This window comes from Aulonocara sp. 'chitande type north' Nkhata Bay, linkage group LG5, assembly GCF_057382095.1.
Source record: "Aulonocara sp. 'chitande type north' Nkhata Bay isolate Kocher_YH1m ecotype deep benthic linkage group LG5, A_spYH_male_GT1.1, whole genome shotgun sequence".
Taxonomy (NCBI): Eukaryota; Metazoa; Chordata; class Actinopteri; order Cichliformes; family Cichlidae; genus Aulonocara; species Aulonocara sp. 'chitande type north' Nkhata Bay.
In genome coordinates, this window is record NC_141348.1 from 27,070,760 (window position 1) to 27,090,321 (window position 19,562).

At 39.6% G+C, this 19,562-nt stretch overlaps 1 protein-coding gene across 2 annotated transcripts in view; it reads right to left on the minus strand.

Annotated features, from left to right (window-relative positions):
- vgll4b (vestigial-like family member 4b) overlaps positions 1-19,562 on the minus strand; it is a 44,605-nt gene that overhangs the window by 8,333 nt on the left and 16,710 nt on the right. Inside the window, exons 1-2 of one of the 2 annotated variants that reach the window (XM_086292632.1) lie at positions 13,991-14,421; positions 7,182-7,395 (exon numbers count right to left, since the gene is read on the minus strand). In XM_086292632.1, coding sequence (XP_086148758.1) covers positions 7,182-7,395; positions 13,991-14,072 — 296 coding nt within the window. In that variant the 5' untranslated portion in view covers positions 14,073-14,421. Of the gene's footprint in view, positions 1-7,181; positions 7,396-13,990; positions 14,422-19,562 lie in introns of those variants that run through there. The other variant, XM_086292633.1, reaches the window with a different exon arrangement.

The window sequence follows — 19,562 nt, forward strand, 5'->3', positions numbered from 1 at the left end:
TGCATAATTTCTCTATTATTTTCAAATATAAACAATCTCTTGATTAGCTAAGAGCCAAGCAGATAACAAAGCTCTCTCATCCCTTCCCAGCAGCTGGGTCTTGAGTTGGGTTGTGGAAGTTGTTCCAAACTTTAATCACTGCCAAAGAGCAGGCATGCCCACATCCTCATTCAAGAGGGCCCATTGCAGGAGCCAGTGAATGGGATCAACAAATCTGACCAATGAATGGAATAGCTGTCGAATCCACCGCCGCCCCCGCCTTCCCCTCGCCTGATTGCCCACCAAACCCTGGACCACATTTCATGCCAGAGATCAGGCTTTCAAAACCCACTCTGTGCCTTTGTCTCTCTTACTCACCTCTTAATTATCATTAAGGTCACAGCTGGGGAAGGAGGGAGAGGACGGACAGGGTAGATGGCAAGGGCTACACATGAAACATGGCCACTGAGCGGTAAAAAGGGCTAGAGCTAAAGAGAGCAGGCTGCCAGGACAAGAGGGATAGATGGGAGCTAAAAGTGGGAGAGAGAGAGAGGGGGGGCAGCCTTTGATTACTAAATAACACAGAGACTTGGCCCCTACAGTGGGCACTGGGAGACAAACAGCATTTTTTTAAAAAGAAGGGGGTGAGGTTGGAAACAGAGAGTAAAGGAAGCCCAAATCCAATAACGTATAAATAAACATGAAGGAAAGCAGTTTACAAACAACAAGTGAGCTCTTACCACCAGCAGTGTGATGACAGGATTCCTCTTAATTGGCAGAAAATGTTTGCTAAAGTGACGTTTCCTAGATAAACTGGCCAAACTACAAAAACCAAACTAAAGCTTTTTAAATGTAGAGCTCAGTCAGAATATGTGAGAATATTCAGTCATATCTTTTTCTAACGTCTCTGATCCCTTTTTTCAGTTGATTTACTTTGTAAATAGGAATGATGTAAAGGACATCAAAATGATCTGTTTGAGAAATGAAATACAGAGAAAATATCTATCTGGCTGTATTTTACTGCAGGCTAGGTTATATGCAGCCTGGTATTAGTGGTAGTCACTGTGGTGGGCACCTACTGAAAGATCCCTTAATTTAAAACCCAGAGAGTCCAACCCTCAATACATAAATGATATATTCATATATCTTTAACAATGTTACACTACTCAGATCTATCATTAAGCATAGCCTTTTAAGTAACCACTCACATGACATCCGGCCCGCAAGTCAACCTCAAGTTAAAGATCATACTGCGATCATGTGTTTGAATGATCTGGGGGGTGGGTGGGGGGGGGTGGACAAGTAATTAGTTCATGCTGGCTAGAAAAGCAAGTTTGTTTGAGCTAACATGCCCTAATAATCACGACAGTAAACTACATAAAACAAATAGAAACATATGAACCAAGAACTTTAAAAATATGGGTTCTTTTTCAAAGTGTGCCAGGGTTAATCCTGTATGAGACTGCCAGTTTGGTGAATTTGCTATATTTGACTATGAGGCAGCGAGACAGAAGCTATAAAAGCTCGAGGCTTTTTCTCACAATTGTGTTCCAAGGTCTTTAGAGAAAACCTCCCTACAAATCTTTGGTTGGGCAGAGGTTCATATCCAACTCTTTAATAAATGCATTTTTAAAAAAAAGCAAGACGAGAGAGGGGGGGAGAGATACACACAGGAAACATCTGGGAAGAATCAGGGTGTAGAGGGAAGACAACAAAAAGAAAAAAAGAAGTGGAAGAGGATGAAGGGCTAACCACAGGTTATAACCAGAACCAAGCTCTACAAGTTCTACACAAAACCACAAAAAAGAGATATACATACACATACACACTCACAGACTGTGAGCCACAGAGCTTATTCAGACTATGTATATATAGTATACAAACATCTCAACACCGTTTACTCTGCTGTTTGAAGTCTTTAGTAGCTGGTGTGAGCGGAAGTTAGCAAAAATATCTGCATCCTTTAGGATCAAAGCCCAGAGGAAATGCCCTTTAATCAAATATCTGCTGAAACAAATGATATATAACACTTCAATTCTAAACCAAAGACTAGCTTGTTCACTGCTCTCTACACGCTGGTGCTGGAGCCTTCAGATTGTCAATCATGCAGAAATACTGATAGAAACAGCACATTTTTGACAGTTAACTGACTGCAGAGACAGAGAACTGAAGAAAATCCTTTGTTATCAAAGCTGGGACAGATCGGATATGGGAACAACCACAACAAGAAGGCAAAGAAAACAACATGTGAACACACACAGACACATAGACACACACAGCTAAAAACAAAAACCCACATCTCCCCTCCTTTCCTCACATGCTCGCTACATAAATAGTTTCATGTAAAACAAGAGGGTAACAATGACTTCACCAGCCACACACACACACACACACACACACACACACACACACACACACACACACACACACACACACACACACACACACACACACACACACACACACACACACACACACACACACACACACACACAGCCTCTTTCCACTCTTATTTTCTCCCCATATAGCCTCTAGAGAAACTTCCATGAGAACAACTTACTGATGAAGTTCCCAGTAGAAAGCAGCTGTGGTTTCTGTAAGCTACAGTATTCTGTGCAGCAATGTGATTTACTTGGATTTTGCATTTAGTGCCTATAGATACAGCCGTACATTTGGAGTAAACTGTAATACTGTATACTGTTTCAGCATAATGTAGCATGAATGCAACTGCAGATCTTCAGGCTTTCATTTCAGATTTTCATCGGTGGTTAAAATTCTACAGAGTGAAGAGAAATGGAAATTCAGAACTATTATCAAGTGCATGAAAAGCAAATATCTGTTCCAACCAGTGACTAACCAGACATAGTTTGCATTAGTCAAGGTCCTCATGTTTTATTGGCGCATTCACAGAACCAACAGATTTTCATGGTATTTCAAAAAAACAACAAAAAGCAAACTAGTACCTAATGAGTCTAATGTATTTTGACTGCTGAATATAAACTTTCCTGTAGTTAAATTCGCCAAACTACAGTCAATGCAAAAACTATGTCAGTGGCTTTTAGTCTCAAGGAGCAATGAAACTGTTAAGGACTCTCATACTGGCGAGTCTACAACTACAGAGTGGCAGGCAGGCACACAGGCAGGAGCAAGCTTCCAGCCCGCAGGCTCCAGTGGACAGGATAAGGCTTCTTTGTTCAAGGCTCCTCCTACTACTCAGAGAAAATGAAAAAGTAGCCCCTGTTGCCTGACCTCACCCCACACAGAAACACACACACACAAGCACTCAGATGATCACAGGTAGGAGAGCACGCATGCATGTGTAAACAACACAGACAACAGCACATGTGCATGCCTGCACAAACCGATGGATACATGTAGACTAGGGCGACATATAAGCACTGGCAGTTATTTCTATTAAGACTTCAATATTCAGGATTTTGAATGCCAAAAACCCTTCTGTGTTGCAAGAGTCTGTTTTCATTGGGACTTACAGCAACAACAACAAAAAAAGGAAGATATTATTAAAACAATAAGCCTGCTGAGAAAAACATACTTACGGCCACATTCTTAAACACACAGGCAGCCGACAAAAGCAAAATGCATTCACTTATCATGCATGTTCATAAAAACAAACATAAAAGCTTCAGCTGGTTCAGAGAGTTTACTTTTTCTCACCACTGCCTGTGCACCTCCCCCTAACTTTAGCTCGTAGTGATTGGCCAACAGAGGAAACTTGAGCGTCCCCCCTTCATAGCCCCGCCCTAATCGGAGGTGTCAGGTGTCTGTGTGTGTTGAGGCTCACAGAAAATATGACTGAACTTAAATACAAAAGAAAGCCAAATACACGGAGCTCGACAAGTCAGCACAGAGGAAAGCAGAGGAAAGCAGAGGAAAGCTGCAATACGAGCAAAAAGAGAGAAAAACCCACACTTTTCAGAAAAAAGAATGAACACAAAAGCTTCTGCATGGGCAGGGACACTCAACAGTGAGCTGAGCAATCAGTGCACACACACGCACACAGAGAGAAAGCAGACAGACAGAAGCAGCCAGGAAAATCCAACAGATAGAGAAGACGTGGGAACTGCTTCTGTGTGTGGTTTGGGTGGAGTTTCATTTTTCTATTGAAAAAAACCTATTAAGGGCAAAAAATAAAGTGCTGTATGAATGTGAAGGTGAATTGGTGAATAAGGGATGCGGTGTAAAAGTACTTTACTTATTAAGAGTAGAAAAAGCACTGTATTACAGTATTAATCTCCTTACATGGCACAGCTGAAAGGAAAACAGAATGTATGTTAAAAATCTGGCTGCCCTATGTCGTTTTTCATGTGGGGAGGGTGTTTAAGGAGCATTTTTAGCTCAATTTTCTCTGTAGCAACATCCCATCATTTTCCACTTCACTCCAAGTTCTTTGGAAAGGGAGGGGAGCTACACCTAGGAGGAAAGTGTTTCTGGCTGATGCTGGATACAAGTTTCAACAAGTCGTACAGCAGTTACCAGGGGAAGAATGCCCTCAGAGAAACCTCAAATTAGATGACTAAAAAAAGACACATTTGGGATGACCCGAGGGGAACTTGGTTTCCAGGATAAAAAAAAAATATCTTTGTGAACTAGAAAGGCCCTGGATCCATCTTCAAGCTGCAGCAAGTCAAGTAGCAATTGACTTTTGTTAGGTAGAGATTAACCTGCAGCAGCAGGAGTCAAATGACTTCAAGGTCATAATTAAAATGGAGATTAAATACGGGGATTATGGCTTGCGCCTTGGAAATAATCATGGTAAAACGAGCAGTCTAAAAAGCCCTAAACATCACAGACATTTGCATCAGTTTTATTTTTACAGAACCTTATTCTAGTCAAACAACATGGTTGCACGTAGGAGCTGTGGCGAGGATCTGTGACACCAACTGAAAGCTGATATAACAATAAGTTCTACTGTGCTGCACAACACCGACTTACGAAACTTGTGATACACAAGTAGGAGCACTTACGTATCGATGCATGCAAAAGTTAACCACACAGTGCATATATAATGTCCCACGTGGAGTGAAAAACAACAGAGACAACAGAATAATACCACAAGCAGTGGTTGGATTTACTGCAGACTATAACCCTAATGCCCACACAACTGCCACAGAATAACAGGAAAAATGATGATTCTGCACAAATGTCAAATCTCACAAGCTAATCCTTTGTTATGTGTCACAAGATTAAAGAACAAAGACCCTTACCCACGGCCTCAGTAGAACAGCTTAATTCAAAAGTCAGATGCAACCTAGTCTAAATAAATAAATAAATAAAAATAATCATGACAATAAAACGACATTATCTGTATGCTGCTATAGGTTCTGCAAACAATTATTGCTTCACAAATATCAGTAAATACACAAACACCAGTGTGTAATTTTTTCCATTTACCTGCACTGTGGAGTGTTGGAAAACAGTGCCAGTAATTTGAGATACTTCTGCAGAAAGTTTTTTGAGATTTTAACTTGTTTAACTCGATTGTAACTATTTGGCCAGTTCCTCGATTATATCATAACTATTTAATGTAATCCTAAAATCAACATTATTTACTCACTGACTTTTCAGACATACAAACTCATTTGTTGAAGGTTATATTCGCTCTTCCTTGTTGGACTCCCTGAAGCAAAGTGTTTCCAAACAGCTGAACTGGTTTTACCTCTCTTGTTGCCCTAGGGCTCTTTTCTTCATCTTGGCTCGAGGTGAATTAAACCTGCCACAGCATGGCGAGAAATGACTTTGAGCTTTTTAGGGAGGGGTAAAAGGGCCACAGTTGTAAAGGAAAGCGATGCTCTGGAGTCATAACAAAAGAAAAAGCAAGTGCATCAGTGCGAAGCTAAACGAGGTACAAATTTTTTATTTTTCCGGTAACTTGTATTCACAACTACCGGGTGCTAAAACTAACTGATGATGAAAATCAGGTGGTGGGCAACCATAGAATCTATCTACACGTGAACATTTTGTAGGGTTGCCTTTAAAATCTGTTGGTTTCCAAGTCATCTATTCTCAGACACTTGTGGGATATTCCTGTTTGGGCCAGCCATGTACTACATGTAAGTGTGTGACTATATAAGTTTAGCTATATAATAACAATGCTTGTACCCATTCTCTCTTCTTCCAGTTTCCAGTATATCCAGTCATTCATCTACTGCATCCCATTGTGTCAGTTGAAAACTTCAAGAAGAATAAAAACAATCCACATATTACTTGTATTGTATTTTTGCATGAGGCAGAAATGGGCTTGAATATCTCACTCTTTGGATATTTCCTAATTTTATAGAATATGTCGTTTCCTGCTGTTAAATTTAAATTCATATGAGAAGCAAAAATATAATTTTGCTGCCCCTCTTCCTTTTCTCAAACTGATCATTTTATATACAAGTATAGCCAAAAGTCATAGCACAGCCCTTGTCTAGTCATTTGGCAGACAGCGCTGTGGTTATAAAAATATGTTCGACTTCTGCTCCGCTCCCCACCCCCAACCCCTACCCCCAGCATCTGGACATACTGACATACTGCACGCAAAACTGTACAGCTCTACCCAGCACCCCTTGACTCCATCTGCAATAAATAGCAATGGCTGGAGTCCTATAACTGACTCAGTCATGTCTGACTCTGACTCGACTGCCCCTGGCCCCAGCAGTCCTTCACCACCACCAACCAGGACTCTGGAATCTCTGGTATTGGGAATGCGGGAACGACGTGAGTAATCGTTCTGTTGTGCAGTCCCTGTTTCCAAGCTTCCAGAGATCTGCAGCTATAAGGAGTTTGTAACACTGTTGAGCGAGCTAAACCTGGCATAGCACCCTGGAGTCCAAACTAGGACTTCTAAGATAGCGCCACTGTGCACCGTTTCACACATGGATGGCAGAAACACGTGCATTGACAGGAAAAACTGACTTCTTTTAAAGGCTCAAGGCACCAAGGGTTCTAAATATGCATTCTGGACATGTATGAAAAACAGTTCAGTGTACATGGCCATTCACTGGCTACAGTGTTTGTTTGTATATGAAAGAGACAGATGGACAGGAAAGAGAAATGTGCACTGATAGCAAACTACAAGTTCATTTCCATTTCCAGATACTCATAAAAAAGTGAGCATCTGGAAATTATAACTCCAGATGTTTATAAAGCTTTTTATTAGAATGTGTGTGTTGTTCAGTTGCATGTGTATATGTACTCACAGCTGCGCGGCAAACAGTCGACTCATCTTTGCCACGTGCTCGTTTTCATCCATGTCGCTGTCCCCCTGATCACCACTCAGCTTCCTCTTAGTGGGGCTGATGGGAGGAGGACCCGTCCTGTGGCTGGAGGAGGAAGATGAGGAGGACGATGATGAAGACGAGGAGGAAGACGACAGGGACAGGAGTCTGGGGTCTCCTCTTAAAGCTGCCTCACCTGAGGAGGAAAGACATCAAGGGAGGAAAGAAAGACAAGACAGAGGGTTATTAGTGCTGCTGACACCGTGTTCCAAAACACGATCATTTAGAAGTCTGAATGAGTTTGAGATTGCTCCACTGCTACACAAACTCTGAAAGACGAAAACATCAAGAGAAACGCAATACAACATTAGGAGAATGTGTCTTAGAAAGTTTGCAAAAGAACTGCTGCCTGCACTTTTGTCATTTTCAAAAGTGAGACTAGAGTGACAGTTGTGCAGCTGTGGTCACCTCACGTGGTTAGCTTTACTAAGATTACTGTAAAATAAATGTCAATTATAGTAATTAGCCTAAATTATAGCATTTAAAAGCAGAAGGTGACTGCTGTATTGCCACTTTAAAACAAGGTGTCTACCGCATGACAACGTTACAGGCTGTGTCTGGGGTTTTGTTGACTTATACAGTTTGCTGAGAGAGGCACAAACCTCTGGCATAAAAGAAGGAGTATCTGGTGAGGAATGTTTTGAAAGAAATAGTTGCGGATGGATTCTGCATATGTTTGTGTGTGGGGGGGGAACTATTTCTCCCTCTGCAGCCTTATCCCTCGTACAGAAGGCCTACAGAGTTGTCAGTGAGTGGGAGTTTAGAGCAAGAGAATCAGGAAAACTACCACTGGCTCTGTCTCAGCATGGGGACTTTCCACTGCTTCTGCCTCATGTATCTGTCTGACTTTACCCAAACAACACTGAAAGGCCTACACTAAAACTCCTAGTCCAACTCACATAAAAACGAATTAGTTACAAACACTTGCTAACTGTTAGTTCATCCTTCATTTCAAATTATTTTGTATAACAAACCAATCAGTACTGATTAGATTTTGGAGAAATATTCTTCCTGCATTTGTAGAACCAAAAGAAAAACCCAAAAAACACACACACACACACACACACACACTAGTACTAAGTAGCAGGACATTAGACATTAAACTGAATTCTTATAAATATTTATTCTTCTTTTCTTCAGATGAATAAGGTCATAAAATCTGGTTGAAAGCCAGTTTAAACTAAAACTGAGTCATTCAGAATGCGGCAGCAAAAACAGCCTAAAGACTATGAAAAGACTTTGTTCCTCCACCATTCCTCCATGTATGTTAAGCTTCATGGCCTATGAAACACAGCTGCAGCTCCTCCCCTCACCCTCTCTCTCTGGCATGTTCCTTCTCGTGCTACTGTGTACCATGGTAACAAGGGTGACATCATCTTTTTTGGCAGGGAGAGGGATGGCAATAAAGGAAGAGAGACTGACACCACACTGTCCAATCAGCATCCAGGACTCGCTTATCACCGAGTAAAGTGCTCAACAAAAGAGTGAATCTTCGAGCGGCAAGACATTCGACCGTATGAGGTCAAACACTGTTGACCTGCGCGACAATACAACTGCTATTGCACACTAATATATACTAGGTTGTCATTCAAGTGTAACCATCTGACACGACTGCAGCCTTTGAGAATTTTATTATGTCCGCTTTTTCTTATGAGTTATAGAAGATGATTTCACAGCCTAATGCAGTTTCAATACACACTAATTCTGCATTAGTCATTTGTGTTTTTTTAAACTAGGGATATACAACAAACTGGAAACTGGTTGCATAGTTTTCCTTCTGAAACTAACCTGCATTGGTGATAATTTGAAGGACAATGCAATGAAATCATTTTCTGCAATTTATTCTCAAATCAAAAGGCAAAAAGAAACAACAAGAGCAGAAGTACTTACACATTAAGTTTTTATATATTTTTACACACAAGAAATGTATCTACATATAGGAAGTGATTATTTATAGTACATTAGTTTAAATATTTGTTCACTAAATACATTTCATTTACATTAAACCAGCAGACAATTAGTGGGAATAGAGCCGTAACCCAGAAGCCAAACTCCACTCTGTCTTTTCCCCTCTCTGCTCTTTGAGTTCATTAGGTCCACATGATCAAAGCCTATTTCTCCTGATAGAACTTCAAACAGCTTGGATCAGGATGAGATTGGATTACAAACTGAGGCGAGCTTCCCTCTCCATCGCTCTCATTTCCGTCTCTCTCCCCCTTCCTCACTCTGTCCTTCCCCCCTATCTGATACTTAAAAAAAGATGGTTCCTAGCATGTCTTCTCTCTGCAAAACAGCTATGTAGTTATTTTTAGCTGAATTTCTCAGTAAATTGAACTTGGCCCTCTGGCTGCCTTTATTATCCGAGTCCATGGAGGTTTTACACTTTAAATACTAAAAAGGAAATACAAAAAAAGCTCTTCCACAAAAGTCCTGGACTGTATGAGACTGACCTGAACTTTTAAACCCGATGTTAGATTTGTTTGACCTCTGATATGAAAATGGAGGCACACAGACAGACAAAGAGAGACAGAAGAGAGGGGGGAAAAAACACAGCGCAAGTAGGTGGTTTAGCATAATCAGGTGTCGCATGTCACATTGATGACACATCGGAATAAATCCCTACATGGCTCACATTAAAAAAAAGATTCAGTGTCCTATTTGGCAACATGGTTTTAATTCTTAGCAAAACTACTGAGCATCAGAAATGCTGACTGCTTCAAGGTCAGCTATGATGTGTTAGGGAGATTTTAGACAACTATATCAATACAAAGACTGCTGCTTATTAAAACTCTGAATTCTATTCTCCATATTTTGGTTAAAATAAAGAGATGAGATGATGTTTTGTGCTGTGCTTCAGTGGTCAAGAGTCTAAGTTGCAAGTAACAGCAATACAAAACTAGTTATCTCTAGTTCATCAGATTAACTAACTTAGAGAAACAACCTGGACCTAGTGACCCTCTTATTGGCTTTTTAACCCACCAAAGTTGTAACTGCCTTCACAGTAAATGGTGGTTAATGTTAACTCTACAACATAATTCCTTCACTTTGCCTGTGTTGCTTCACCATGGCGTCACTTCTTTGCTGCCTGCTGTGTACGTTAGACAAAAATGATGTTGTATGATGTCAATCATGAATAAATTTTTTTGTTGGTAAAAATAATTGCTTTGGCTTAACTTTGTTTTTAATTCATAGATCTGCCACCAACTGCATTTTACAGTTTACAAAAATCCATATTTTGCTCTAAATCCAAATGAGCCATTTGAACCACTGAGCCCTGAAATCTCTTTACAATTAATTAGGTGACAGCCCCAGGAAGCTGCCAAAGCTGTGACCACTGCTTGTCGAAGGACTACTTATAAACATTTAAGGAACTGTTTAAAACTCATATCAACTGAGCTTCAAGTTTCTGAAAACTAAAGGGGTGTTCAGTGAAGTAGGAACATCATAGAAAGTCGATGACATTCAGCAACTTCAAGCAACGATGCAATGGGTCCCAAGTTTTGTCAACTTTAAGGCAACTGATTGAAGCAACTAGCAATTAGAGTGAATGGTATTGCTGATTGGCAAAGGGGGCAAATATATTAACAAGTTATCCAGGCAACATTAGCCTAGAATGTCCACAAGCAACCAACCACAGGCAGCAAAGCGACAGCCAATGAGCAAGTATGGTGATAGATCAGGTTTTGGGGTTTTTCTTTTGGCAAGTCCTATCCCCACTTCAGCCAGTATGTCACATGTATGTATTTAGTATGCATTTAGTTTGAACATGCAGCACGTCGAACATGGCTGGAGAGCATAGAAGGAAAGTGTTGAACAATGTCAGTCGCAATCAATACGTTGTTTAACCAATCTAATTTCAATGCTGTGGGCCCACTGTCAATCAGCTCTGGCCAATCACAGATAAATCATTACTGTTTTTCTCCTGTATATGCTCTTATGGCTTCTTTTCTAAACAAACATAAAGCAGAAAGATATCTGAGGAAGTTTAGAAATGACATCACTCTGTAGTTTTTGTCAATATGGCAGCCCCAAAACTACAGTATTGGTGGGCTTCAGATTTGAATGACTACTATATGGAATTTGTTATGAAGCACACAGTTGCATACAATTTATGACATGGCATAAACTTCCAAATTTCACATGTTCATCTGTCCAACCAGGAGTGAACACACATTTTTCTTTAACTCACAACTGAGATGAATTAAGTCATAAAGACAGAAAGGAAGACGATTAATGTCACTGTAGGTTCACGTCACCATCATAGCACATTAATCACCCCTGGTGAATGAACTTGAGGTCAGAATCTGTTTTTCCATGAGCCAAGTCAAGACCCTGAATGATGTCAACTTTTTTCTAATTCACTACAGCTGATTTGATTTGTTTGTGCGAGAATTCACTAAACTTTGTCACTTACACAGTCTGTAAAAACAATATATCTACCTGCACAACAAATAAAATGTTCAACCTGAGATTACCTAGAAAGTCACACTAGTGCAGACTATCCAAGCTGTTCATCCATTATTACTTTTTTTTAGCAGCTATTCAGTTGCATTATAGGCAGGGTATTCAAATGTCCCATCTGCATTAAATGTTGTTAAATGTCAGTGATAATACAGGAGCAGTAATAGCTTCACAACAGGACAGTATACAAGTAGGAGCGTGATTGTTGGGAAATGATGGTGTAGTTTGGCTCATGCATATAGTAACAAGTCAGAACACCCACAATATCACAAAGCACTTCTATCCCTTTCTTGGCTCAACAAGTTTGAACACGAGGGGCTTTCCTTTTCCCCTCTTCACTGATAAGCGTGTCCTTTTAGCTTTGTTTTCTTATCATGAAGCTCAGATTTTAGCTCAGTCAGCTAAAAACCATACACTCTCTCTCTCTGTGTCACACACACACACACACACACACACACACACACACACACACACAAAGAAAACCAAACTGATTGTCTTAATAGTGCAGAGATATGCTTCCAGACACAAATTGTATCCAAACCAGCAGATATATAAGCACAAAAATACCTCTACAAAGATTTTATCTCCATCTTTACTTATGTCATTTTATTTAGAGTTAGATGACAGCTGTGAGGAGTGAAGCTTCGTGGTGACACAAACGCTCATATTCTGACTAGCAAAAATCCCGGGCCAGTGGCAGGCTTATCTAATACACCTGCACTGTGCAGAAATGGCACCAACATTTCTCAATAATGGCATGTGAGCTCAAGCTTCTGAGAACAGTTTGAAGAGTCATGTGCCTAAATGCAAGCAACAGCCAAACAGGAATTACAGCAACCCAAGGCTTTTTTTCCCCTTTCCCCAGAAGCATTAGAAACAGATAAAAACACAACAGAAGCCTTAATCACATGCCAAACTGCAAAAAAAAACAAAAACATTTTTTCTTCTGCTGCTGGTAGCATAGGTTCACCAACAAACAAAACAGAAACTAACGTCTGTTTTAATCATATGCCATTGTGCAAATGTGCAAAATGGGTGTCAGTCACAGAATATTTAAAAGGAGCTCCATTACAAGTTAATTATATGTTAAATGATGAGGCAAGCTGAAAGGCACAATAGCAGGGGAAAGAAGCAATGTGACTAAAAACAGGAGAAGAAAAGCCTGCCAACCAGTTTATTAAGAAAATGCGTTGTCTTTGTGTTGCTGCTGCTTTTGTAATTGTAAAAAATAAGATAAGGACTAATTATCAGTCACCACGTTATCTACCAGTCTCAAAGATTTACTTTCTATCTATAAAACATATTACTTTATGTTCATGTCATAAACTGAACATTTTGACCTGACTTCAGCTTGACAGTTGAGGACCTGCTGGTGAAATTAAACAAGGACATGCTTTTTTTCCACTCTTGGATTAGACCCTAGTTGCTGCAGCAGAGGCCAGCGACAGGGCAGAGGGAAAACTTGGACATAGCCCCCGGACAGACAGGATAATCTTACAAAGCCTGACAGGAGACAAGAGCGTTTTCAAAGTCAGGCAGTTTGCAGAGATTTGGAATCTTCTACTCTCTGATTTCATGACAAAGACATAATATTGAATGAAAAAGTTACCTTAATGCCATGAAATGACTTGCAGCCCACAGAAAGAAATCTCTGCACTTGTAAAATTAAACAAAGATTAGCAGCTGCAGCTTACAGCGTGCTGTAGGGGGTCAACCCCACAAAACAAGATGTGAAAATCTTGGACACATCCGTTCATCTGAATGCAAACGGCATGAATAATAGGACAACACCAGAGAGCTCGCTAACTAGTAATACTGTGAGTCAGTCTTATGAGAGACCATTAAATGGACACACGACTTACAGACAATTAATTCAGCCTTTTCTTTCTAGATTTTTATTCAATAATAAAAACAATGATATGACAAGTGAATAAATGCACTTCCAGCCATTCAGAAAAGGACAAAATAGAAAGAGCGCTTACACCAACTCTACGTCAAATGCGTTACAATCGGGTTAAAAACAAATGCTGAAAAACACTACTCAAGTCTGTATTCATAAATCGTATACAAGCTAAATCAATGCTCATGTGTACAGAGTGGCACGTTTTATCTACCGTGCTTGCGGGAAGAAACGACTAACTAGCGAAGCAGCGTAAACTGAGGAGAAAACTTCGACCAGCTACGTCGTTAACGTTAGCTCGCAGCGTAACGCCACTCCGAAGTTTAAAAACAGCCGTACGCCCACAAACAGCCCAAACCCGCTAGTTTACCTTCGTAGCAGAGAATGCCAATGTTGTTGTTCATCTTGTCCAGGTACTGGTAGTTCAACAGGTCCATTTTCATTAGTAGCATTTATCGGGCTTTAATCAAAAACAAAGGGGGAAAAAAGAAGACCAGCTTGTTTTCTCCCTTCTCCTCTGAAGCGACGGTAAAAAAGCTAAAGGCCCAGCCTCCAACTTTACTTCTGTGGAAACTCAACAAAATTTAACCCGTGTGGAAAGTGATCTCAGTAAGTTTACTTTTTGAAATACGGGTAAGTATGCAGCGGTGACAAAGCGCAAAGAAATAAAATAATACAAAAATATGAGTAGCGTCAGTTCTCCTCACAGCCAGCTGTAAGTCGACTGCACTGACACGCAGGCTATGCTTGGTATGACTCCTATGCTTCACCAGCGGTTTCCACTGTTGCCGAGAGGGACGCACTGGGCATGCTCGCTAAATCCGTGGAGCGCCTCAAATATCAGGGATATTTTACGCACAAGATCAGCCTCTCCAAACACATCCAGAGAGAAAGCGAACGACGGGAGGGAGAGAGAGAGAAAGACACACACACACACACACACACACACACACAGATACCAAAGAACTGCAGCAATCCCACATGAAGTCTTTAGGAAATAAATACTACAGTTAGTAAATATTTTAAGTCCAAGTGCTGTAGTTTGTTGTTTGCTTGTTGTTGTTTTTTTGTTGTTTTTTTTTTTGCAAAAGGTTTTAAATATGCAGACGTGCAATCCAGGCACACTCCATCTAGGAATACAGAGGTCATAAGATTACAGTTGCCATAAAATATTTTTAGGTCGATATAACCTTATTTGAGGGAGAGTGCCTTACTCTGATGACGGTGCTTTACTGTAAACGTTTCTATGTGTTGTAATAGTACAGGGAGACCTGCAAGATGTCAGGAAATTAGGAGAAAAAAACTTGAATAAAAGGGTAAATAAAAAAGAAACTGTGCTTCAGTTTTTGGAGATACTGTTCATAAAGCGTTTTGTTTACAGCCAAGATACTTTCCTACCAAAATATTGTTTTTATTCATCTGTCAACAACATACTTTATAGCACAGAATATATTTTTCATTCAGGAGAGGCCATGAGGATAAAGAGCAGGGATATGCATTTTCTAAATTGTCTGTCGGCGTTTATTTGGACAAAAACACAGGCAAACTTTAGTGTGTTGATTTTAAAAAAAAAGGTTTAAAAGGGCCTGGTGGGCCTCTAACATCCCGAGTGGTCCTCTTCTGCCCCCTAGTGTTTGACGTTTGACATGGGCTAAGATAGATAGATAGATAGATAGATAGATAGATAGATAGATAGATAGATAGATAGATAGATAGATAGATAGATAGATAGATAGATAGATAGATAGATAGATAGATAGATAGATAGATAGATAGATAGATTGATTGATTGATTGATTGCACTGATCAGGCAAGGGGGAATGAAAAGAGTACATAGACTCATGAAGCTCAAAACACTGCATAGCTTGTTGAGAAGAGAAAAGAACAATTTCCTCAGGGCATATGACAACACACCTCACTAGGTGTGGCTGTGCTTTAGTGTCGGAGTTTTTCATGTGACAAATACATGCAGAATACCTGTGGATATTCACTTTTACACTCAAAATAAAATATTTATAATGGAAAGACAGCAAGAGGAAAGAAAATAAGCAAAAAAGTGAAAGATTCCAAATTAAAGGGAGGAAAACTTATTTAGCCAATGTGACCATATATTAGTGTTGCATGTTTGTTTTTGTTTCTGGTCTTGGTAACCTTACGTAACAACATACAAACAGGCCAAATAAGAACAAGGAAGGGTAATGGAAAAGAGCACAGTGGATTTGTTTTGTGGGAAATATCTGATGGTGTGGATTTAACTTTACATGCAAAGTCTACATTTCTCATAAAGCACAAACAGACCTCTATCTCTGTCATTTAATAAAAGACCCCCAAAATCTAAAACTGCTCAAACTAATGTAAAAGGAAAAAAAACTTTACCTCCTGTCTCGCAGAAATATACAAATGCAACAAACGCAGTACGCATCCATGTAAACACACACCCACTTCATCCTGCTTCACAAACACATTGGTCTATACGCCTTCTCCTTTCTTTGTTGTGCAGACACAGACACACAAAAGCCTTTCCTCTCCTTCCTCCTGGCCTCCTCCTCCTCCAGTGGTGACTCAGAACTGAGGAACACGGTTCGTGTCTATTCGGACGGCCATTGTTTGCAGTTTCAGTCACATAAAGGTTGATTTCAGGCTAACTCCTTTCAGTGCTTCACATTATTCTCCGGACAGAGAACCTTGCACAAATATTTTGTGAAGCTTAAGTCTGTTTAGTGCCACAACTTTTCAGGATACACCGAGCTGTTGTAACAGAAGAGATAAGGAGAGACAGGTGCTATCCATCTGTGTACAGAAACTCTCAGATAATAACAGATTGGTGCCCTCTTATGGCCAATAGAGGCTTCCATTGACCAACAAATAATAAATATCAATCAACATTTATAGATGTGTGCATTTGACTAGGTAAGTCCAAACCATGCTGGTGGTCTTTCATGATTATACATACCATATTTAATGAGACGTACAACTAAATACCAACATGTTAAACTCATAATGGCATTGGAGGAAATATCTGGGAATCCCCACAGCTAGTAGACCTCGAGACAACATCTATTACATGGCAACTACTACATGAGAAATTGTCATAGTAATCTACTAAAAATGGTTACTGAATTTAGAAAACAGCCTCCTTTCATGTCCAATAAGGGTTAGCTGGTGGAATGTGTGCAATATTAGAAATAGTGCAAAACAATAATTGAGTGAAAATTTCAATTTGAAGCAAACTGTGAAGATAAGTGTGAAAATTAGCATCAATATTTGTCATATTTAAGGAAACTTTCTTATTTTCACTCTGACAAAACTATGATAACGAAGAACAGAAGATTACTGGTGAGCCACAGCTTAGCCCCACATCCCTGTACACCAGAAAGTTACAAGGGTTTGATGTCAAGTTTCTTCCTTCTGAACACAGGTTTATAGTCCCAAAGTGAAAGAAGTAAAAGAGAGCTAAATTGTAACATCGTGGACCTCAGTTATATAAACTGAACCCTGACTTTTTTTTTAACATAATAATGGATAAAGGATGATTCCAACTTTTGAGACTATGTTATACTATTTATACTTACTCTTGTAAAAAATACTGAAAGCCATCAAATAAAAGAAAACTGTAATTTTTACATTTTGCATTCCAATAAAATACAATTAACAACATCAGCAATATCATCAACAACAGCATTTGGGGCATGTTTGTTTTTTCTGAGTATAATGCGGTCTGATTGCAGCTAAAATAAAATGCATGAGTATTCCTGTGGTGGCTACATTTACTTTAACGTGCATACCAATCATGCAGTTATCACAAATGCATTACACAGAGTTTGCTTACAAAGAAAAACACATTCTCCAACATTCCTTGTTCTGGCCTTGCAGGATGAATAAGTATAATAAGCAGATTAATGGTTACACAACAAGCTGGTGAAAATCCACCTCTTTCTTCCGCAGTGGCAAGTTGTTACACACAAGTTAGCCTAAGGAGGAAATAAACCTTTTCTCCTCACTGTTTCCATAGCCTGCTTTCTTTTGCGCAACTCATATGTGCCAGCTCTAGGAAACACAGTATGGCCCATCAGCTACTGATTATTTATCTTTACCTCTGCCTACTACGGACCATAGACTACATTTACAATAACACCTGTCCTATTTAGACTTTGCTGATCAGGTTTGAATTATGCTTAGTTATAATTTTGCTTAGTTTAGAACCTAAACAGGAGAAGTTGATCCATTAGTATTAGTAAGCCAAACTTTTCCAGCTTTCCTGCCATCACTTGCTTCCTCTGTACCCATTCATTAATGTAATCTGCCATGACGAGGTGCTATCAGACCTAGTTTTTTGATCTCCTCCAATGTTTACGTGTCTCTGATCAGGTCTGGGCTTCTCCAGAGAGTGGGTGTGTCAGGAATAGCAACGCTGCACAGGCAAGGTGGTAATTCATGTTAATGCTTCATCAACACACTCTCATGTTGCGACACAAACACTGACAGAACATAAAAGATGATGCTGATTTTAAAGACTATAACAAAGGCTCGCTTGATTTGCTCATGCTTCCTATTTCTTCTCCGTATTCTGAATCCTCTTCACGCCTTATTGAAAAGTGAGAAAAGAATAGAGGTTTATCACTTTCTTTGTTTACACAAAATAACATTTGTGTAAACAGAATCTCATTAAGGCGTGGAGCAAGAACAACTGTCACAGTGGCAGCGGCTAAAGGTCAAACCCTTGATGACTTTACAGCGTCTCTGAAATTTCCCCAAACCATTACTGGCTTTGTTTACACGGTGACATAATGCATCAAAGATGTTTTTCCTTGCTGAAATGTGTCATCTGAGCCTCTTGTATGAGGCTGGTTACTGAACAATCTCTTTTCCACATACCTCGAAGTTGTAAAAGGTTTGATCGCAGCTATAATGTCTGCAAACAGCTGATGTTCTTATATTTTGCATCATGACACAACACAGATTTTAACCAACTCCACGTCACTATGAATTAATCCAAAACTTTAGTTTAAACATTTAAATCTCCCTGCTTCTTTACACATGGTTTCTGTGAGCACACACTCCCACAGGAGGAAATATCAGGTTGCTGCACTGAAACAATGACAACAACAGGTGACTGTGTGGAAGCGAAGCCGTTCAGTCATTTCCCGCCTTTGTCTGGCGTGGGGTGAAAAGCTGAAACCTTTTGTTTATTATTAAGCACGGCCTTGTTTAATATTAAACACAAGCTCGCTTTTGGTGGGACTGTTTAACCATTACATCACTGGAGTTTGTGTTTTTGTTATTTTGGGGGTTTTTTTTAGCCTGTCATCACATAAGAGACACCGACCTCGAACTCGATTAAAACCTACATACTAACTCTGTAATATAATACTACTGACATCATAGATACAACAAAGTTAATGGGAGACAAGAGGTAAATGACGGAGATCACCATTATGTACAATATGCCCTACTTTTTGCATTATATCCAATTACTAAACCTTAACGGCAAAAATACCTTAACCTCCTAGGACCTGCCGTCCACATATGTGGACATCGCATTTTGGGTTATTTAGACCAAAATACTAAATTTTGCTCTACATAGGCCTGATATCCACTTACGAGGACATTATACTGCTACTGTTCTATCAAAATTTTAAATGAATATCCTCATTTGTGGCTCTCATTTTTCTTAAAAACAAAAATAAAGTAAAAAAAAATCTGGTAATTCTTTGTTTTTACATTCATCGGGCCCCAATATGCCCGAATATCAAAGAGAAATTAAAAATGCATGTCGTGGAAGAGTTCGGGTCTTAGGAGGTTAAGTTGTATAATTCAGAATGTATTATTTTAGGACATTTAGCAAACTTCTATCATGTTACAAAGGTTTAAATATATGTAGAGGAAAGTATCGCAACAAATACATTATTATATACAAATATTTTTGGAATCTGGGCCACGTG